This window comes from Thamnophis elegans, chromosome Z (genome assembly GCF_009769535.1).
Source record: "Thamnophis elegans isolate rThaEle1 chromosome Z, rThaEle1.pri, whole genome shotgun sequence".
NCBI lineage: Eukaryota > Metazoa > Chordata > Lepidosauria > Squamata > Colubridae > Thamnophis > Thamnophis elegans.
The window spans coordinates 13,572,492-13,596,055 of record NC_045558.1 but is presented as its reverse complement, the minus strand read 5'-3'; the positions used below and the strand labels follow the sequence as shown (position 1 = coordinate 13,596,055).

The 23,564-nt window shown below is 36.9% G+C and overlaps 1 protein-coding gene across 12 annotated transcripts in view; it reads right to left on the bottom strand.

The window, feature by feature from the left end:
• ZMYND11 (zinc finger MYND-type containing 11) overlaps positions 1 to 23,564 on the bottom strand; it is a 113,470-nt gene that overhangs the window by 26,581 nt on the left and 63,325 nt on the right. For 8 of the 12 annotated variants that reach the window (XM_032234596.1, XM_032234597.1, XM_032234591.1 and 5 more), the window contains exons 3-4: positions 16,509 to 16,668; positions 6,989 to 7,150 (exon numbers count right to left, since the gene is read on the bottom strand). In XM_032234596.1, coding sequence (XP_032090487.1) covers positions 6,989 to 7,150; positions 16,509 to 16,668 — 322 coding nt within the window. The remainder of the gene's footprint in view (positions 1 to 6,988; positions 7,151 to 16,508; positions 16,669 to 23,564) is intronic. The other 4 variants (XM_032234603.1, XM_032234595.1, XM_032234601.1 and 1 more) reach the window with 1 other exon arrangement.

Here is a 23,564-nt window from a genome sequence, read left to right as displayed (position 1 = left end):
ACAATAATAGGATTGGAAGAAACTTTAGAAATCTAGTCCAACCTGTTCAAACAGGAGACCCCCTATTAACTTGAACAAAAAGTTGTCCAATCATTCTTGAAAATCTCCATTGACAGAGCACCTACAACTCCAGGAAGTAAGCTGTCCAACTGATAATTGTTCCGTTAGGAATTTTCTCCTAAGTTTGGTCTTCCTTACCTGCCCTTAGGTGCTTTGGAGAATAGATCAACTCCCTTTTCTCCCCTCAAGACTGCTATCCTGTCACCCCTAATTCTTAGGCCACATATATCATACCCAATTTCCTTAACTGCTCATCATATGAGTTAGCTTTTAGATCAGGGGTGGGTTCCGGCTGGCTTTATTGCTGATATGCTTGTGTGCACGCTTTGCATGCTGCTGCACTCATACACAATTCAATTAAAATTGTTCTGCGCATTTGCAGAACTTAAAAACAAAATGGCGGCACCAAAGGAGAACCAGTTTGGGGGCATGGCAGGCCTGGATCACTGCAGGTTCCAACGACCCACACCACCATACTTCTACCAGTTGCTACTGGTTTGGCCAAACCGGGCCAAACCAGTAGCAACCCACCTCTGTTTTAGATGTCTTATCATCTTTGTTGTTCTTCTCTGCATTCTTTCTAGGGCCCCAGTTTACTTACTTACTTACTTACTTACTTACTTACTTACTTACTTTATTTATTTATTTGACTTATATACTGCTTCATAGGGCTTTCAGCCCTCTCTAAGCGGTTTACAGATTTTTAGCAAATTGAGTCAGCAAATTGCCCCCACAGTCTGGGTCCTCATTTCACCCACCTCGGAAGGATGGAAGGCTGAGTCAACCTTGAGCCGGTGAGATTTAAACCGCTGAACTGCAGATCACAGTCAGCTGAAGTGGCCTGCAGTACTGCACCCTAACCACTGCGCCACCTCAGCTCCTAAGATTCTATATTCCTATATTGTGGTGACCAGAATTGGACCCAGTATTCAAAGTGTGGTTTCACCAACGCAGTGCCATTTCAATGCAAGTCATCCCTGAATTTAACCCCACACTTTTTGCCAAGGAATACAGTATTTTGTAATAGGAGAAATCCTTCAAGATGATCCTCAGTCCGACTGCTAATTTGTTTAACACACCTAAATTGTTAGTTCAGTAAAATGGCTTAGTAAATTAAGGAGTGGAGTTGCATATTTTTCAACCAACAAATGTTATTAAAGGTCAGAAAAGGCACTAAGTGTTTCCCTATTCTTTTTTTTTAACAATCCTAACCTAATAAGAGTGTTCTCTTCCAATTACAACATTTTAGACATGATTGTGCTCCTCTAATTAGTAAATTTAGCAACAGTTCTGTGGCTACCCCAGACAGAGTTTCTTCTCTTTGGGAACTGAGAATCTTAGTTGAAAGCTGACTTAAGCTGTACCCTTGTTATGGAGATTGCTTCAGTTATTTCTTTTAGGTATTTGATTTTTTTACTGATGATAATACTGAATAGCCTGATTGACTTTTGTAGAAGCCCATTAAGGTTCTTTATCTTTTTGGATAGCACCCAGCACTTAGAGGTTTCTTTATGAGAAAATGAGTACAAAGAACCAACCATTCACTAGTCCTGGCTGTTTTTAAAAAAAAGGCAATTTCTCTGCTAAAACTCAAGAGGAAATTCTGTAATTCAACTTATATCTAAAAGGAATCTCCTCATCTTTGTAAAGTAAGCCTTTGTATGTATGAGTCTGGGAAACTGAAAGACAAGGTGGAAATAACTGAAGAATTAGAGACCTAATACACACTCAGGAAGGGAGGAAACATGCTGGACTGTTTCTAACAGTGGTATACTTACACATCACAGCAAGTTTAAGTACTCTTTGTAAAGTAGGGATGGATACCCTGGGATTCAAGAGGCACACACATATTGCCAAACCTATTTCTGAAAATCCAGAGCAGGTTACAAACCATGCCTCTGAAATATGATACACCAAAAGAGCAAATTCTAGTGCATGATTTTTTTTAATGGTTACAGGTATATTCAAATTTGAGGAGTCTTACAACAGCTATTTTCTGCATTTATCTCCATCGCCAAAAATAACAAAGCAAATACTTACAAGAGTTTCACTTGTTTTACTGATGCTGCCACATCATATTTCTTTTGCAGGTCTTAATGGCCAGAAACAAAATGGGCCCTCAACACAAAACCATTTGAAAGAACGCAGACAGAATATCCCAAATTTTCCTACTAATTATTTTAAAATAAAAGGAACAAAAAACAAGCAATAGGGAAGACTGGTCCTGGGCATCTAATCATAGTCCAGTATTTCTCAACAGTGGCAACTTTAATATGTATGGATTTCAGCTGGCTGGGGGATTCTGGGAGTTTAAATTCATACAACTTAAAATTGTCATGGTTGAGAAATACAGTGAAGCATTTTCTTCTACTCCCTTATGTAGCACATGATGTAGGGCAATTGCGTCAAACCTGCAACATATTGTTGTCACATGATGTATCACAACTTTTTCCCACTCCGCCAAACCAGGGGTGGGTGTGGCCAGCACGTGATGCATCTGGTTTGCGGGACGTGAGTTTGACACCCCTGGTATAGGGGAAGGTTAACGTTTTGAGCGGCTTTCACACAACATTGATAAGATACACTTTTTCAAAAACCAAAGCAAGCATCAGAGGATACTGGCATCAATATTCTGCTGGCATCAATATATTCCAGAGATAACATATGGATCTGGTCTTATTCTCGAGAAGGATTTCCGAGAAAGTGCATAACTAAATATGGTGCACCTGAATGTTTTAAAATGAAATACAAAACATAAGCTCTCTTGTCTCACCTGGCCCCATGGTTTCAGTTTTTGCAGAAGAAAGCAATACTCTTTATTTCATTGAAGAAAACCATTTTCATAGGGCAGCCGAGTTAATTTCAAAGTATAGTTCGGTGTTTCAGGAATGTTACAAACCATCCCTCAACAGAAAAGCATGGGCCCATATGTGGGCATAGTTCCATGAAATCCCTGGGCCAAATGCTTTTCAGTTGTTCTCTCTGCTGGGAATCTCAGATGGCGTTTATATGAAACAAAACGAAACAAACAAAAAAAATCCTGGCAGAGAGTATAATGTTTACTTGTTCCTTCTTCTATCTACCTATTTGATGTATCTACAGTATACAGGTTGTCTAAGCTTTTATTTGTCCCAGTGACTAACCATTAGTGCCAATCTTGGTGATCGTGACTGATATTTGGATTATTATTGTTATTGCTGCTGCTGTTTTTATGATATTATTGCATTGTATGACTCCTTTTTTATTTGTATCTATATATTTAGATGTATCTGTTTCTATCTACCTTATATATCGTATTTTTCGGAGTATAAGCCGTACCTTTTTTCCCCAAAAAGAGGGTGAAAATCTCGGTGCATCTTATACACTGAATTTTTGGCATACCCTGTTTTTGTGAAAACGGCCTGAACCCCCCATGTGTTGCGTTTTTGCACTCCCTGGCCCCCAAAAGCACTTTGCAGGCTTCCCAAACTCTCTGCATGCCCCATTTTTCAAAAAAAAAAACCAACCCCGGGCATGCAGAGCGTTTGGGAGCCCTGCAGAATGCTTCTGGGGGCCGGGGAGGGCAAAAAATTTTTTTTAAATTTACCTCTTCAAAATCTTGGTATGTCTTATACTCCAGTGTGTTTTATAGTCCGAAAAATACGGTATTTGACAAATACTGCATTTTGGGGCTTAAAGGCCATAATAAAAGATTCAGTGATTGACTTCAATGCTTCCAGCTATTAAATCTGCACTATTACTAGACTTAATTCAAATTTGCAACACTAACACCATTGAACAAGTGGTAGTTGCAACGAGCCATTAGTTTTGGCCAGCACACCATCCCTGTGGTTATGTAATCACAATTCAAGTGATTGTGATTTGTAACCTTCCTTGCTAGCTTTCCACAAGCAAAGTCCATTGAAGTCTTCCCAAATGTCTTTGGAAGTCGGGATCACATGAGGTTCTTGCTTAACGACTTGTGCAATTTCCTCCTACTTTCCATAACAGCTTGTTGTGTTCGAAGTGTAGGAGAGAGTTAAAACCACAAAGGTGCTTTGTATGGATTCAGCAATTTTAGTTAACAACGTGTCTATTGAAGCTAAATTCCACTTCTTGTAACAACGTCTCTTTGCGTGAATAAATGTACACAGGTGAACAAGAAAGTGCAGGCACTTGACATTATTTACAATTTAATTCACAATGCCCAGGGGGATTTTCCTGTTTAATGGCTGAAGAATGACCCCTGCTTCATTAATCTTCTATTCAATTCTCCTAGCAAAAGCATCTCAGGAAGGAAATGTTTGTATGGAATGACAACAGGAAAACACAGAAAGTGCCTTTGGATTTTTAGCTATTGTGAAGTGCCCCTGCCACTTATGGAGGGGAGCAAGATCATTAGGAAGTCCTTTCTAAAGCCCGACTTGTTTCCCCAAATAAATGCATTTGTGAATCAATGATAGTGAAGTCTTACATTGATATTTAAGTACTGCCGACTGAACAAGAGAGTTCCAGAAACCAATTTCAGAGACCCACTCCTGCCCCCCACGCAAATAATGGTGATCTGACTGCACTAGCTGTTCCTTTGCTGAGTAGCTAGTACAGTCAGCATTAACTAAAGGCCTTATAGATTATATGTATTGTTTCACTGCTGGGCATAGGCTGGAAGGCTAGAATGACTCATACAGTGTTTCCCAACCTTGGTGATTTCCAGATTCATGGACTTCATCTCCCAGAATTTTAATTCACTACCCATCTGAATGAAAGTGGAATTTGGGGATTTCAAGACCACACACCTGAAAATGGCCAACATTCAGATATAATGGACTAACAGAATGGTGTGTGTGTGGAGTTTTTGGGCAACTGTCATGAGTCTTGACCCTTTCATACACACTTTTTAAAAGGTGTAAATTTGTAATTTGATGTCAATCAAATCTGGAGAAACAGAAGTCCTAAAATATGTCAAAATTGCCTATAGATATATTGAAAATCAATTGGTACATGAAAAATCCTATCTAGTTTTGCTATACAAATTCCAAAGTTTGAATCACAAACTGTTATTCAATCACATCCCCCTGTTGTTTAATTTTGGCAGCAACTGATGCACAATCAGAAGGGGGGGGAAAATCTGATTTCCAACACTTATCTTGCCCAACCAAAGTAGGACTACAGTAGAGATAACTAAGAAAAGCTATTTGCTGCCCATTTGCTTAAATGAAAGAAACAAATGTGGAGTGTTCATGATAATCAGACCATGGTGGAAGCATGGTAGAAAGCTGGGTAAGGAGACAGAAGTCCAATTAAGTCTGCCAGATGTGTACAGATGGTAGCTTCTGAGCAAAATGGAGGCTCTTTTATGAGTGATAGCTTATTTGGGAACAAGGCCTACTTGTAAGGAAGTCAAGGGAGGAAGGAAAAACCAATAGAAGAGAATATTTGTAGCTCAAGATTGAACTGTGGGGGGCCCTTGGTGCTCTCTGAGCTTGCATGTTTGCTAGCGCTGATGATGTTTCCTTGTTTGGTAATGAAACATCTGTAAGAAAACAACGAAGCTCATAGTGAGGAAGGAAAAATGTTTGGCTTGAAAAAAGGAAAGGAGAACCAATGGTAATTAAGAAGGGCTCTCACTGCTCAGAAAGGATACAGTGGGAGCAACAATTCTCCCCCGAAGGATTCACCGTTTATTCTTATCATGTGACTTTTACCCCGTTATTGTTATTAATAATCTTTCTCATAAGATGTTTTCTACCTGTTAAGTTACAGCAACCGTTCATTCACACATGTTTTTAGTACATTCTTTAGCATATACTATGCATGTCTAAGTGAGAACGTTAAATAGGAAAAGTAGAAGAGAAAAAGATCTATCAAAATTATCATCTCTTTCTCCTCTGCTATCCCTGTGCAAACTGTATCACTCTCTCAAAAAAGGATATCCAGATATTATTGGATTTTTTAAAAGGCATTTTTAAAGGGGGCACAAAAAAAGGTGATTCTGAATGAAAAGCACCTGATTTCACAGAAACTCTAGCAAAATGTGACAGTTTAATGCGCAACATTTGAATAAAATTGCTTTTCATGAATTTCATCCCACAACATTCACAAACATCTATAGCTTAAAGAAAGAGAAATAAAGAAAAATTTAGGTTACATTATTTAAAAGTTCTGTTAAGTCACCCTTTTGATTTAAAGGGTGGCAAAAAAAAGTCATTAAGAATAAAATTAATTAGTTAATCAAGTTTATAACTAAGTCAGTTTGTTTATATGTGTACCGTATTTTTCTTAAATCGTACTGCAAACGTTCTGGAGTCCTGACAGAAATTAAGCAGATAAAGCTTACATTTGTTTAAATAACAATCCAGTTGCTGGTATTAGAGAAGAATCAAGAAAAATATTGCACACATCTGGATATGGTTGGGCAAATGCAGAAAGAATTTAACATCCAGGCAAGTAGAAAAAGCCAAAAGTTAAAGCACCAGTCTGGTTTCAAGTTCTATGGATGTTAAGAAGGGATGGACTTGGAAGAGGGGAGGCCTGTGTACATCAAGGCAATTCATCTTGGACTTGTTTTGGCTTAGAGGGGGAGAGCAAAGTAGTCCTGCTAATGAAATGTATGGGAATTAAGCTCCTGTACTATTTTCTTAAGTTACGGCCAAAGTCTGTTAAAGATTCATGTGGAGAATTCTGAAACTCAAAGTTATGGACAAGAGGATTTTCCCAGTCCAATCCAGCAAAAGATTTAATGACTGCCCCAAGGCAAGGATTATGGGTAGCATGCTTTTATTTTGCTATTTTTGCCCAGACACACCCAGATGTCTGCATCTGCATTGAACATGGAGATTGTCCTTGCAGTAGGCAAAGCTGGATGTTTCTCCTCACCAGAAACTTCTTAAAACTATAAATAACAAAGACCAAGCCTCTATTCAGCACATGAAAGCTAAGAGGTACTCACCCTGCAAACTGGGCATTGCCAGTGACTACTGCTGTCTCTAAGCCTGAACTCATCAGATAAACACTTGGAATGATACACCCGAAAACACAGGTCACATATCAACACCTCTCCAGGCAAATGGCATTCAAAACAATACCAGTCATGAGTTTCTGTCTCCCAGTCCTACAAAAAATACAAAATAATTTGATAGAACAGTCTGTCAATATCTGAAACAGCCATGTATAGAAAAAAAAAGCACATTTCTTGAAGTCTAGCAACGGTTAGGCATTTTAAAATATGGCAGCTCTTTCATGGATTATACCTTTTGTTTTATTTTAAAATTCCACTCTGTAAACTTCAAGTATGCTAGTAGCTGAAAGATATTAGCATCTAATAAGTGCTGAGGCTTAAATCATGGAACACGAGTGTGTCTGATTAACAGCATATACACTCTTATGCCATGTTTCCAGGCATTCGGATCTTCCCCCCCCCACCTCAAAAGTTTCTTGTCTTACATCCCATAAAATAAATTTTCAATTTCAATGAAGCCCCGATTATCTTTACATAATTAAATGAAGGCAATGGAACTCCTTCCTTCCACTGCTCTAGGCAAATAAATTGTGATACAGGTGGTCCTCTACTTACGACCACAATTGAGCCCAACATTCCTGTTGTTCAATGAAACCTTCGTTAAGTTAGTTTTGCCCCATTTTACCTTTCTTGCCACTGTTGTTTAAGTGAATCAGTGCAGTTGTTAAGTTAAGGGATCACATGACCCCGGGAACAGTGCAATGGTCATAAGTATGAGTTAGTTGCCAAGCATCTGAATTTTGATCACATGACCACGGGGACGCTGAAATGGTCATGTGAAAAATTGTCATAAGTCAGTTTTTTCAATGCTGTTGTAATTACGAACTCAACTCACTAAACAAATTGTTGCAAGTTATGGACTACTTGTATCCCGCCATTTGCTATTCTAGTGGTCTTCTCTTGAGTCTCCCCTAGAGTCTAATATTTTTTCTTCCTGAAAGGGCAAAATCAGTCTCCAGATGTGGAATTCTAAGGAACATAGGGAACCTCGTCAATGTTCATCAAAAGCAGTTTTGAAAAACAGTACCCCTTCTTCTACAGGAGTGGGGTTTTTTTTGAGTGGGAGGAACAGGAGCTGTCACTGCTATTCCACACACAATATATGTCCACGGCAGCTGTGATGTTTCTTCTGACTGCATTCATTTATAAGTAGATTCTACAGTGGATCTTCTCTAACTAGACAGAAGAGCGATCTTTAAAAAGGCAGCAAGGGCTGCTGAGGTCAGAGTAATGTGACGAAGTCCAAAGCAATGGAAATTTTATTTATTTGTCTCTTTGCTCCTCTCTGTGAACCCCCGTTTTTCTATTTTTTCCTTCAAGCACATGCAACGTGCTCAATCATCTGCAAAGGCATGCTGAACACATATAAAAGAAAAATCCCGTCTGTTCCTCAGAATTCACACAAGACTCCATTCTACATAAGTGTCAGGTGAGCAGGAAAATGTTCAGCATCACTTGTGATATCAATTATACATAATGGCCAGTGTTAAAGATTTTTAGCTGGAGGCTAGGACTCTAAAGGCTGCCCTGAGATCACCCAAAAGTACTTTGTCATTTGGTTTTGCTCTGATTGAATTTTATATACGTTCTTATTTCTTCCATTAAAATTTGCTGACCTGTGTGAGAATTTAGAACAGAACAAAGAAATATATCAGAATTGACTCATTAAACAGCTTTTCCAACCTCTAGGGCCCTGCAGCTGTATTGATCTCACAGTCTGCAGAACTCCCAACCTTTCAGAGTGGATGATATGGTTGAATATTCTGCAAATTATAGTTTTAATAAAGACATGAGGTTGTGGGAAACTGCACCAGGCCAAAGCAAACGTTCTTGCAAGAACAGAACACTGCTGCAAATTAAATGTAAGTTGAACGCTAACAAGTTAAAGTTTGCAAACTTACAGAAAGATACAAACAGAGCAGAACAAAAGACAAATCAACTTCGAAATAAGGAGAGTTCAAGCATGATTTTGATTTTCTTTTCCATGATTTTTTTAAACATACCTTTCGCAATTTGATTTCAACGAATCCAAATATTGGACTTAGGTTGTGGTCCTTCAAATGCTTCAACTGTGTAAATGAAGCCTAAAAATACGATTTCTAATAGCAATGCAGAAAAAGAAAACTGCCTCTTTCCATCTTACTGATTTTTTTAATTTTCCTCATAATGGGTATAATCTAGTTAAATGAGCATATTCATTAGTATCGATGTTTCTAAAAAGTATAATTAATTCTGGTGTTCTTCAACTGCTAATGCTCACATACATTTAGCTTTTACTGTCATATATAAATATTTTGCATCACTTGATCTTAAAGTTGAAACCATGCTCAAGGAAATCTCATCAAAAATATTCTACTTACTGGACAATATCTAAGAGTTATATGTTACAAAGAAAAATGAAATAAAAATTCTATGGTAGTGCTTCTCAACCTTAGCTATTTTAAGTTGTGTGGACTTCAAAATCCCAGAATTTCCCAGCCAGTATGGTTGAGAAACACTGTAGTAGAGGTACTTTTGCACTGTAGACAAAGCAGCCTAATATAACTACAAAACTAAGACAAATGGTTCTTTGGGAAGATAAAATTAAGTATCCACAAATCGGCAGTTTTTATTTATTTTAAGACCATGAACTGCCTTGGATGGCAAAAAGTTTTGAACTCATTTGGATCCTTTAAGCTTAAGGATAACTATAGAAACTATAAGAGATTGAAAGAATGTGAATCTTCCCAAAACCTGCTCTGTGAAATAAAGCACCTCGGAATAAATATTCATTTACATGTAATTTATATGTATTTATAATCATGTGTGGTTTAATTATGCAATTTCTTTAGATGAATTGGAAGATCTTCCGTTAGGCCAAGTAAACAGAAACAACATTCCCTATTTATAATTGGTCTGAATCCAACCTAAAATGGCCAAAAACTTTTTCAAGCTTTTTCCAGTTCCATTGTAACTGAGAACTATAGCTTGGGGCCTCTACAGAAACAATGCAGATTATAATTTTCATTGGTATTGTTCTGTGAAAATGCATCCTTAAATGCAGAGGACATCACCCATTACAAACCCAAACAATTTTGAGGTGTTTATATTTAAATGATTATGATGCCAGATTCTCACATTTTCATAAGTAAACTACCAGACATGTTAAAATAAAATCCTTCCAAGAAATGTGTTTGTGTGTTTGTGTTTGTGTGTGTGTTTGTGTGTGTGTATGTATGTATGTATGTATATACATACATACATACATACTTACACACACATACTCCTAGACCCATTTAGAGGGATCATTGATGACATTTGACACTTGATTTTTCGTTCATCCTTTGAAAGATTCCATTCCTACAGAGATATGTTGTGTATGAATGCTCATTACTTCCCCATCTGTTTATTTTGATATATAGGCCCGCAAAAATATTAAGTTTGATAATGAGTTTGATGATGTAATTACATAGTATTCATAATTAGTAAACTGGTCTTTTATATTTCATCTTCCCTTTCATGCTGACTTTTATCATCAATTATTCTATTGTAAGATATATTCAATTTATAGAATTTAAGTTTTTTAGTCAAAGTACATTTCAGAAAAAAAGACAATATGAGTGTTTTACATTACTGGTTGCATTATTTGCCAAAGACTACCAGAACGTTAATTTTAATTAACTTTCTCAAGCAGTACTCTTTTCTTCTTCTTCTTCTTTATGAAAATTTGATTATCCAGAGAAAAAAAACACATTCACGGAAAAGAAGCAATTATGAAATAAAAGATTTTGGCATAATTCCATGACAAATCTTTTATATCAAACCAACTGAAATGAAAGAGAACTACCAAATCTTTTGCTGCTCCAGTTAATTTCAGTGGGATTTCCACATGAGGATTAATTAACTAAATGAATAAAAAAGCAAAAAGTTGAAATTCTCCACTGTGAAATCATCAATATGGTATAACTAATAGCTGGCCTATTTATATCTTCTCACTATACTGCATCTCAGCATTTGTAACTCCAACCACATTTATTATTTTGCTCTTTAGCTTTAATGATTTATTTATCGTGAGAGGATTTTTTAGTATATTTAGATGTTTGGTCATTTTTTTCCTTGTAGTTTATAAACAGGATTTCTTAAAAAAATAATAACTCCAAATTCTTATAAACCAGATTTAATTACTTCTAATAAGTAGATGCAAACTGATGTACAGCTTATCTGATCAGCTTATCAGCTTATCTGATGAACTGAAGGTGACCGTATCTTTTTGGTTGCGAAGACTAGACAGACAGACAAATATCCACATATTTACTCATTATAAAGTCAACTATGAAGTCACCCCTCAAGTATAAAAGGGTGAAGCTTGGGCTGTGAAATTATAATACAAACTTGGTCACTTTGCTGTTATTGTAGTTAGTTGTGGTCATTGTGGTTAGTGACATATGAATTGGCCATAGTTACATTTCTAGTGTAACCTCTACTTTAATCAAAGTAATTAAAATATTGTTTTTTTAAAATTACATGTAACTGAGAAAACAGAAATTTGGAAATAAAATCATAAAGAAGAAAATAAATTTTAGTGTTAATGGAAATCCCACCCCCTCCCCAATCAGTGCAACTTTTGTTTTGCATTTTAGGGGGAAAAAACCCACAAAATCATATAAATCTTTGTTCTTTTAAAGCTAGTGTAAAGTTTGGACAAATATTGAAATCTTTGCAGAGCTGGAGATGTACAAAGATATCTGCCACGTAATTTCCTCAGATGAGACAGGAGGCATTTATATAACTAACATCTGGCAGCCACTATTCTAATTACGATAAACATAAAAAATCTCAGAGTACAAATATCTTTTTCTGTATTTGCAAAAGTCTTCCACGAGATGTCATCATATCCTCCCAAAGTAACTGACAAAAGGAAAAAAGAAAGAAAGAAAGAAAGAAAAGCATTGCAACTTTATATCTTGCAGCAAAACATGTGAGTGACCACTTCCGTGTCTCCAGGAAGGAGGAAAGAAAATTGTATTTTAACCAAGGTGCTACAAAAGGCAGGCTAATTTCAAGAACCAGATACAACACAGCTGATAAGCATTATTAATTCCATTATTGGAAGACTGGAAAAGCAACATCTAATCTATCTTAATATACAACAGCAACCCAAAAAGAGAGAGATGTAACAGAATACATTTAAGACCTCATAGTGCAAAAGTTGTTCACTTTCATTTTTGCAGTTGTCCGAAAGAAAGGCTGCATGCTGTAAGCCTTTCAAAATAAAGAGAAAAAAAACAAAATAAAAAAAATATGGTCTATGTATTGGAACCCATGTGTGGAACATAAACTAAAACCAAAAGGGGAAAACATCTATTATTGAGAGCACCCTAACTAATCAAATTTCCTCCAAATAAACTTTATGGACTGGTTCCCCCCCTCCCCAAATGTTTTCTAAAAGCTCTATGCTTGGAAGTTCCTGAAAGCTTTCAAGCACTTAACTTAATTAGGAAAACACATTCAAAAGAGGAGGGGGAGCAAAAATGGTTCCATGTTTGTAGTTTTTCAGCTTAGTAAAACAGATTAGCATTCTCAGTTAATAGCCCCCCGGGAAGAAAGACATGCTTATATATCAAAATATCCCACAATGGTGTGAAGTCATAGAAAAATCCAAGAAATGGTTTGCTTAGGATCAGGGACTTAATTGTGTCCACAGTTTGTAAATAAAACCTATTATCATTATCACACACACACCCCTTAAAATATAACTACCGTTACTTATGGAACTACTTTTAAGCAATTCCAAAATATATATTATAATGAAAATTAATTTTATGTGCAGGAATGAAGATTTTGCAGAATCGGTTTACTAGAAGACATGAAGAAATAAAAAATTATACTGCCCTTACAGAAAGTATTCCATTTCCAACTCTAAAGGAAATGGGGGGTGGGTCATTTTATTCTCACAACATATTAATTCTTTGTTAAAAAGAAGACTGACAATTACAAAGTTCAGGTATTCTGGTATCATTAGTATTCTGGTGTCATTAAAAAAAAATCTAAATATAACAAGCACACCCAACTTTGAGTGAACATATCTTTCTAACCATGTACTGTGGCCTGGAAGGTATTTTCAATCTTGCGTAAAGTTTGCAATTATGACAGGGAACATATGTAAATTTAATAAAGCCAAGTGGATCTCCATCATGCATAGGGAATGTTGGTTATAACCAAATTTATTTGAGTTTAGGGCGTCTTCAAATTCTGCAAGACTACTCTGATGTTTTATTTCTATTTTTAAATTCTATTAGCTTGGGTCCGTTTTTATACATGCCAGCAACTGGATTGCAGTTAATATATTTATGATTACAGAGTAAGTAAATCATTAATCTTTTCCTAAACTTAGTTCAATGGGCATTAGAAAGCTATCTAATATTAATGAACTTAAAATATATCTCTGTGATTACAAGAAGAACTGATAATACTTAAAGGTCATCAACAAGGTGGTTTGGACAAATAAAATTTCATAACAAATAATGATGGAAATGATGGTTAAAAAAAAACCTGATGTAATCTATAGTGCTTTTCTACAATCAAGCTGAAATTTGATGTTGCTTTTGGTAAAGGGACGAGATCAGGCAAATGTTTAGAGGAGGTTTCAGTCATACAAAAACAAGCTTTGCTAAACTAAAAAAATATGCAAATCAACCCATTACAGAAGCTACGCACAACATGTAACATTTTTCATTTCTAAACAACTTAATTATATGAAGCCAAGAGATGCAAGATATATTAGGGCTGTACCTTTAATAAACAGAAATCTTAAAATGTAATATTTAAATGTAAATGAGAAGAGAAAGTATCTCCCATTCTCACAGATTTTTTAAAAAAACATATTCAAGTCTTTTAATTAAGAACAGAGTTGTGCATATTTTACAATTTATGCAATGCAAAAATTAAACTGACTGCAGAAACTGAAACTGAGAATCTTAATTCATTAAATCATTCTGTGCATAATGAAACTGTTGAAAATACTGTTGAAAACTCAGTTAAGATTTACATTAGTAAATGGGCAGCTACATTTCCAAGCCATATAGTGCATAATAGCCTTTGGAGGGACCAGTTGTAGCACATTCAGTATGAAAATCTGAGCACATGAACATTCACTTGATGTATAATCAGCTTTTCTATGTGAAGAATTTTGACTAACTTGGCATAAAAATCCAATTTATGCATGCAGTAGAAAATATACACAACTCTGGTTATATACAGTACACGGTAAAGGTTGCCCCGCACATGCGTGCTGGTCATTTCCAGCTTTAGGGGCAATGCTCATCTCCGTTTTTTAAACTGAGGAGCCAGGTCTGTCCGAAGTCATCTCTGTGGTCATGTGGCAGGCATGATTAAACTGTGAAGGCGCACAGAGTGCTATTACCTTTCTACAAAAGTGGTCTCTATTTTTCTATTTGCATTTTTACGTGCTTTTGAACTACTAGGTTGGCAGAAGCTGGGACAAGTACGTTATGCGATGCTAGGGATTCGAACTGCCGACCTTCTGATCGACAAGCTCAGCGTTAGCCAACGCATCCCTACGTGCAGTAAACCTTCTATCATATATGATATTGTTTAACCTAGTATTTCAGTTTGTTATTCTTAAATCTAGAGTCTGTAGTTGTACTCAACAGCTTTATGTGGCACAATACTATATCTAAGGATATTTAAGTTAGACAAAGAACATCTCTATTAAAATCTTCTACCTTATGTATTAAAAATAGCATTTATATTATAATGTGCCAATACGCCTCTTAATTTAATTTGTAAGAGCTAAAAACTCTCTTTAAAAACTGAATAGAAACATTTTTAAAAATATTTTTTCCAGTGTATGCTTGAGTTATCCATCTCTCAAGGCAAATGATTTGCGAATAAATTTACAATCTAAATTTAGGATTTCATGCTTACATGACCAAATTTAATTAAAAACAAAGTTAAAATAGCTATCTTTTCCAATCAGGCAGTGTCTCAATAAAATAAGATTTCATAACAATTACCGATGTACTGCTATACCAAATGAAACTATAGCAGTACTAGGTAAAAAATCAAAACAAAAATGTAAAATCACAGTTAATGTCTTTCTACTATATATTACCCAACTGATTAACAGTAACAATGCATTTCCAAGTTATTCAGAATAACTAACAATTAAAGCATTACATCTATAATCAATGTCATCATCTTGAGGATTTGCTATAGAAGGATTTGGAGGGCCCCCCCCCCCGCTAGTGTTTGTGGCTTTTCTAAATCAACTGAAGGACAGGTGAAAGACTTTGAAAGAATTAATTTAAGAGTATGTCCTAGCCCATGCTAATTTTTCAGATTTATATGAAAGTAAAATTAGTTGTCTTAGTATAAGCCTACAAGCAAATGAAGCTTCCTAAACTTGGGCTTTAGAAGATACCCTGACACCAATCTGCGAACATTTTGTAAAGAAAAATAACTTTCTGAGGTTTTCAAAATTAAAAACTTTCAAGTTACAGGTAATCCTCGACTTATGATCACAATTGAGCCCAATATTTCTGATGTTAAGTGACACATTTGTTAAGCGGGTTTTGCACCATTTTAAGACCTTTCTTGCCACAGTGGTTAAGTCAATCACTGCAGTTGATAAGTTGGTAACCCGATTTTAAGTGAATCTGGCTTCCCCATTGACTTTGCTTGTGAGAAGGTCACAAAAGGGGATCACATGACCTTGGGACACAACAACGATCACAAGTATGAACCAGTTGTCAATCATCTGAATTTTGATCATGTGACCATGAGGATGCTGCAAAGGTTGTAACTGTGAAAAACAGTCGTAAGTCACATTCTTCAGTGCCATTGTAACTTTGAACGTTCACTAAGCGAACTCTTGTAAGTGGAAGACTACTTGTATCCTATTGAAACATGGTTGCTGTGGATTAAAATAACAATACTCAGTTTATACTGAAAGTGTTCCTCTTCTACTTATTTCTGAAATAAGAAGCAGGACCCACAGGACAAAATCTGGGTGCTGAACTTTCTCAACTGGAATGCCAAATATTTTTTTTTCACAAACTGTTTTGGACTGCATGTCTTTGATAAATACCTTAATTGCCATGCCTTGAAATTAATCTATTTCTAAAAATGTATGTTTATAAATATCTATATTCATTAGGCTGTATTTTTAAGAATATACTTAATTCACCTCTGAAGCTGTTTTGCGGGTAATAATTACCTATTCTGTGCTACTTGAATGCCTACAGCTACATGAGGTAATTAAGAAACCAGCTTTCTACCTCTTTTTACATTTTAAAAGCAAAATGTAATGTAAAAAAAATGTAAATGTAAAAATAATTTTATTTTTGTTCTTTGTATTTTTCTGAGACTCTGCACCCAGGCTGGTACTAAGAATTCCAAGTCAACGTTCCAGGAAATGGTGATAGAAACACTTATCAGAAAATATACTCACAATCTCATCCCCGGGCAGCCAGTATCCCTCTTGCTCAATGCCAGCTTTTGAACCTTTGCATCCCACTGTCAAGGTTTCGACCACAAGGCCATCCTTCACCGCTAAACTAAGCTGACGTGTGGTCTCCTTGGGATGCATACCGTGAACCCGAGACATATATCTGTGAAGAAAACAGAAGCATTTTTTTTACAAAATCATCATGAGTTATCTGGATGTCTTTTGTCGTCTTGAGTTCAAGAATTTCAAAACTACATAATAAAGTTTGGCTTTTTTCACTTCTATTTATTTTAATATCTCTTAACGTTTTGCGCTGAATGTACATCATCATCTGCAAAAGGTTAAAGCTCCCCTGAATAAAAAAGACAGAATACATAGAATTAAAATCTATTAAAATCTTAAAATTTTAAATTCAAGTTTTCCCAAGCCAGATCACAATTTAATTAGCTAAGCAAAGAAACAAGTCAATTTTGGCAACACTTTTCAATGCAAAATAATGTGCATATCATGGTGCAGATCGGGGTTCCCCTCCCCCCCAAGAACATTTAGTCTTTGCTTCAAGGTAAGATGGTGAAGGAAGGGACAAATTGAGAAACCGCATAGTACTTTTCTTCTTATTTAATCACTGCTTATCAAGTATACATTCAAGGCTGGAGAGGTCATGCCAACCATTTTGAGAGCCACAGATCTCAGCACAGAGGGCAAGGACTACCAAAAACAACTAGCACAATAAATTCTATCGAAGGACTACTGATTGAGAACTCATTCCACTAAATCAGTTGGGACTAAAGAAAGAGGGAGCCATCAAAATCTTTACTGTAATTCATTAGCTAGATAGCCACTAAAAGAAAAATGGGAAACCAACAAATAGCTACAGTAATTCATAACTAACTGTATACAAGCCATATGTTCGGTACTATCTGCTAAAGTGTTTTAACATACAAAATAGTTATACATTTAATTTTTCAGATTTTTAGGCTATCCAACTCCAAAATGATTCTGGGATCTCCATGGAGTTCAAACAAGCAATAACACTATCCTATCCTATCCAGAAGTGGGTTACTACCGCTTCACACCGGTTCGGGCGAACTGGTAGTAGAAATTGCGACTGGGTCGCCAAACCGGTAGGGACAGCAGGCTCGCAACACCCTCAAACCTCTTCCCCAGCCACCACAGCATGGTTTTTTTGACATTTTTAATGTTCCGCGTATGCACAGACTTATTTACAGGCAAATTGCGCACGCACCAAACTGGCAGTAACGCCAGCAGTTATATCCTATCCTATCCTATCCGAACTTACTATACGCTAAATTACATTATCCTGTCCTATTCTGTCTTAATCCTATCATCTCTTAATCGTATTCTATGCTAAGATACACTGTTAACGTAACCTAATTTTATTTTAAAGAAAACCTAGTTTGGTGTATTAAGTTTCTAGTTTAGAAACCAGAAGATTAAAGTTAAGTTCAAAAGCTTCACTTTGAGCATCAAAGGCAGCTGGATTTTGAGCCAGTCACTCTGAGCTAGTCCAGCTTACTTCACCGTATTGTTATTGTCAGGAAGAAGTAGTATTTATATTTGTTGCCTTGACTTACTTATATGGACGTCCATCTTAAGCAACTCCATAAATCAATAAATAAACAATCAGAAGTAAGCAGAAAACCAAAAAACTCTTCTACTCATAGAATCCTAGCACCTCAGTAGAAAACTTAATAGCCTTCTAAGGGTTTCTAAGGCTGGGCTATGAAATTGCCAATGAGGCTATGTTCTACTAGGTAGGGGTAGCTATGAAAAAGCAACGCTTCCGAGGTCCCACTAGATGGCAAGATTTTAGATAGGAAACCTCCAACATGCCCACCCTACCTGATCTAGTGAGATAAGCAGTTATTCTGTTGCAAATAGGTACTATGCCATGAAGAACTTTAAAGAAATAAACAGCATCTTGAGTTGCAACCAGAAGAAAAACTGATAGCCAGACCAGGTCATGCAACAAAGGTGTAACATAAGCAAACCAATGGACACCCAATACTGCGTGCACTCTGGATCAATTGTAACTTCCAAGTGATTTTTGAAGGCAGCTGTATATAAAGCACTACAATAATCCAACTATGAGGTGACTATAGGATGAGTAACATTGAGTCACTCTAGTTCATGAAAGGGAGAAACCGGTGCATAAGACAGTCTATGCAAAGGGCCCGCATAAAGGTTGACACTTCTTCATCAAGCAAGAATTGTGAGTGTACACCAGCATAGCCTGAGGCAGTGCAACTGTCACAACCCCTCGCAGCCCTGATAAACAGCTCCCCTCAAAACACTTTCAATGGAACACTGAGGCACAACCTGTTCTTTAGAATGCATTGGGACTCTTGTGAATTTATAAAACAACAGCAAATCTTTACAATATACGGTATATATCTTCTCTTACACACACACACACATACATGTCCTTCCCAATTAGGCTGGCAGACATTAATCCCAAGGAAGGAAGCTACCAAATATGCATCCCAGACAACTGAAATAGTGATTGAGTGGGTGGGTTTCAGGAACTCTTTCATCCTTGCTTGCTTTGCTTTGATTGACAAAGCTAGTGGCTATTACTGGTTAATTTACAAGTCTGGTATCTATTGACTGAATTTGAGGAGAGGTTTTCCATGTGCTCAGGCTCAACTTCTTTTGTCTGGTTCAAGTGACATTTTTCCTGTTTCTTTAACAACTTGATTCCTTTTTAACTATCTCCCAAAGGGATTGTTTTTGTTTTTTTTGTAAAGATCCCTGGCTTTTGTCTACTGGTTTAAAAGTCTTCTTTGTTAGGTATGGCAACTTCAGCCTAGACTCATAGAATTCTGTCCAGAGTCAAATATGACAGAGCAGCACAACTCTGGGGACCAATGCCCAGAACCAAGCCATCTTGCCATGATGATATTGCACCCTTACTGTTGGATGACCTCACCCAGCAGTTTCATGCAGATATTAAATGTGGGTAAAAAGACTCAATGCCTACCACATGCTATATGAAAACCCAGCACTTGTCTGAGGGAATAATCTATCATTTTTCTCCAATTGAAAAGGACCCATGTGATACCGCTTATCCCAAGGCCTATGAAATAAAATTAGTTTTTAAAAATTGCTCCAAAGTAAGGCAAGAGCTGTTCCAAAAATCAGATGCAGAAGCAGAAATGGCCTACTTCCTAGGAGCCATTATATGATGATGCTTAATTGACAGAACCAAAGTAAGCCAGCATCTAATTCTAACAATATTGAAGAAATCTATACCAGTTCCCTATTCGGCTGCTGGTTTTAAAAACTGCCATGTTTTACTCTCCTCTATTAAGCCTTCTTTGCAAGGATTGGGAGTCTCTGTTCACGCCAGTTCCTTAATGTGTACCAATTTCTTCTAGCCTCCCTTATTTATTTTATAACCTTGCAATCTTGAACTTGTAATTTCTAGGTAGCTTGCAAAATGAAAATACAGAATATCATTAAAAACTATTACAATGCATTCAGAGCCGGTTCACAATCAGAATCCTCATATATGTCATACTTCCTTAATAGTCTGACCCCAATGCTGAAGAAACCAGGGCTTCACATCTAAGGGCTAATAGCCTTAGGCTCTTCAAAACTCAGGGGACACTGATCCATACCACAAGAGCTATGAGGGAGATGATAGTTATTTAGTTTGGGTAATAAAACATCTGCAAGAAAACAACCACAGTCAGAGAGCACCAAGGACCTCCCAGAGAAGGCATACTTCCTCAATCCCATCAAAATGAGAGTTTCATGGAATGGAATTGAGCGCATTCATCCTGCTATATCTGATGGGATGCATGGATATAAGTAGGAGTAGATGGCTCCACCAATAGCTTGCCTACTATATATGGCATTAAGGCAGGGGTGTCAAATTCGATCCTACTGCAGTCCGTAATAGGATTTTGTTTGCCCTTGGGGAGCTGGGAGGAGCATGGCTGACTGGGTTGGTGTGGTCGGGGTGGGCCTGGGAGGGGCAGCACAGATTGATCCTTCGCCTTCTCCGGGACAGCCCCACAAGACAATCCATGGGCCGCATCTGGCCCACATGTTTGACACGTCTGCTTTAAGGTGATAAACTGGGTGCTAATTCTGGCTGAGGGACTGCAACTCCATCCAGAATCAGAAATGAACTGGCTGGTTTGAGTTGAAGCCCATCCATACTTCACGGTTTCTAGACACTGGGAAAACATCTTGACAGCATCACTTGAAGAACCTGTTGTAGAAAAATAGTTAACCGTATGCTGGTACGGTTACCTCAGCTAGTAGATTCATGTAAGGTAAATTGAGGTGGAGAGAGAGTAGACTCTGAGATAGAGCTGGACTTCTCCCCCCACTGAATACTAATTGAAGCCAGCTCTGGAAGGAGAAAAATCACGTTAAGAAAGTGCCTTCCACTCCAAATTCCCTAAACTCCAAAAGTATCCAAAAATACTATGACTGATGGAAGTGAAAAAGAAATCAAAGAAGACCAAGATGGATGTGCTACTCATGTCCTGTGCTTGTTAAGACATCATCCACAAGTATCATTAGGGCTATTTTCCTCATCTTCTTACCACCCTCTCAACATGAAAAATTTCATTGGATTCAGTGATGACCACTTAAGGGAAAGACAAATCCTCCATTTTTTTCCGAGGCAGACAGAACTAGCCCTTCTCAGAGAAGTATTCACTACTACTTAGATCCAATGACATGTCACTCCTTCGAGGCTTTGACCAGCCATAGCACATGGATTGAAAATACAAGGCAGAACATAGTGTTCCAATGATGCAGATCATTTCTTTATAACTAATATACTCAAACTCTACTCAGATAATGAAGGTTATCTCTTTGGACCTACCCAGCTAAAATAAAATTCTGTGTGGATCCAAGAGACTTTATCTGCCTAGATCTGGAGAAATCAACTGCAGCTAGAATCAGTTGACACACAGAATATTTTTATTCCAATGAGCAAGGAACTCCAGAGAACTCCAGAGAAACCCAAAGATGCTTTTTCAGGAGGCAACTGGACTTTCTTGTTTTTTTCTTTTGAAGACGTTTTGCTTCTCATCCAAGAAGATTTTTCAGCTCTAATAGGATAGTGGGGAATCCTGACTATCCTATTAGGATAGCTGAAGAAGCTTCTTGAATGAGAAGCAAAACGTCTTCAAAAGAAAAAACAAGAAAGTCCAGTTGCCTCCTGAAAAAGCATCTTTGGGACAACCATGAACTGGATGACTGAGAATCTCTACAAACTCCAGAAAGAGGTAAAGAATTGTTTTTATCTGCCCAATCTCTGACTGTAATAAATTGAAATTAAAGCTGAGAATCTTTTTTGCTACTTCTACAAGAGAACATACATGAATATGCAAATCAGCATCAACTTTTTACAAAGTAAGTTAGTAAGAGCCAGTTTGTTATACTGATTAAGATGCTAAATTAGAAATCCAAAGAATGAGAGTTCTAGACTTCCCTTTGTAATGAAATCCATATGGGTGACATTTTTGGGGTGCCTCCAAATCAGAGTTTACTTCTAGCAATTGCCTGAATAAGTCCCAACAGTTTTGTCAGCAAAATTTCAGAAGTGATTTGCCTTTGCCTTACTCCCAGGATTGGCGCAAGATCACTTTGTGGAAATCTAAAGCAAGCCTAGAATTCAGCCTCCCACTTCCAGACTGAATTCCTTATGCATTACATCAAACTAGCTAAATTGGGTGGTCATTTTCTCTTTGACCAACTCACTTCACAGGGTTACTACTGTGAAAATAGAAGGCTGGGAGCATTATATGCATTGTCTTGGGTTGTACTAAGTAAAGGCTGGATAAAAATAGAGTAATAACAACAGTACAAAAATATAGCAAAAAAGTTATTTCAGGTAAAAGAAAATCCCGTGAAGAAAACGTAAAGGAACAGGCAAAAACAAAAATGCTCAAAAAAAATACAATCAACTGCTTTGCTAAATGTGGTAAGAAAAATCATAAAAAATAGTACAAATAAAATTATTAGCAACTAAATATACCCAATAGTCTCTTCAGAAGTAACAGATAGCAAGAGAGTTCCCTTTTGTTCTTCATGGTAGTCAGACAAGAATAATAGTGACTCTTTTCTCTGGTTCTGGCAATAATAAAATGGAACACAAATGCTTTCTTAAAATACCAATGTTCCACAACTTTCTACAATAGGGACCAGCTCCAATTAACCTCTTTTGCTGCCTCTATCAAATGAGGATATAAAGAAAAACGGACAATTATTTTGAATACATACATGGAAAGGAAACTACTCTGTACTCTTCGCTAATCAATAAAACTTAGGTTGATGGATATACAAGACAACATAATTTCTCTTGCAGTACCTAGAACTAGAAAGCATTTTGAGACCAAGCTGGCTACATCCATGCTGAGTATTAGATAGGCAGCAAGAATTGTATTGTGGAGCTTTTGTTAATCCTGGTGGCTTTTCAATATTATTTGGGTCAGTTCAAAAGAGTCTTCTGTCTGCCTTTTTGGTTTTTTATTTAAGTGTTTCTATGGTATATTTTATAGCAATAGATCTTTAATGGGATACAATGCTAATGGGATGATCTGTAAACCAGTATGGTTTAATGGTTAAGGAACTGGACTAGGAAAATGAAACTGAGTTCTGGTCTTGCCTTAGGCATGTAAACGAAATGAAGGGCTTAGGGCCTCTCTCAATCTCAAGGGGGAAAAAATCTTTCAAAAGCACTGCCCAAAAAACTGGACCTAAACCTATCGGATGAAGTCATCTCGGGGAGTCACCTGACCCGAAGACAAAACGAACAAACAAGAAAAAAGTAACATTGCTATAAAATGAAGCCAGCATTATATGGAGAAAATACCCATGTGCTTTTAATAGTAGACATTGGCATCTATTGGCGGAGGCAAGAATAAGAAAAACAATTCCTTCCTTCTCCCTTCTCGTAAAAGATTTGATTAGTCTTACCTTGGAGCAAGACAGCTGTGCTCAGGCCCTGATCAGCTCCGTCTTAACACTGAAATGGGAAGTGTATCGCTCTCTTTTGGGCTGTTTCCCAGCCAG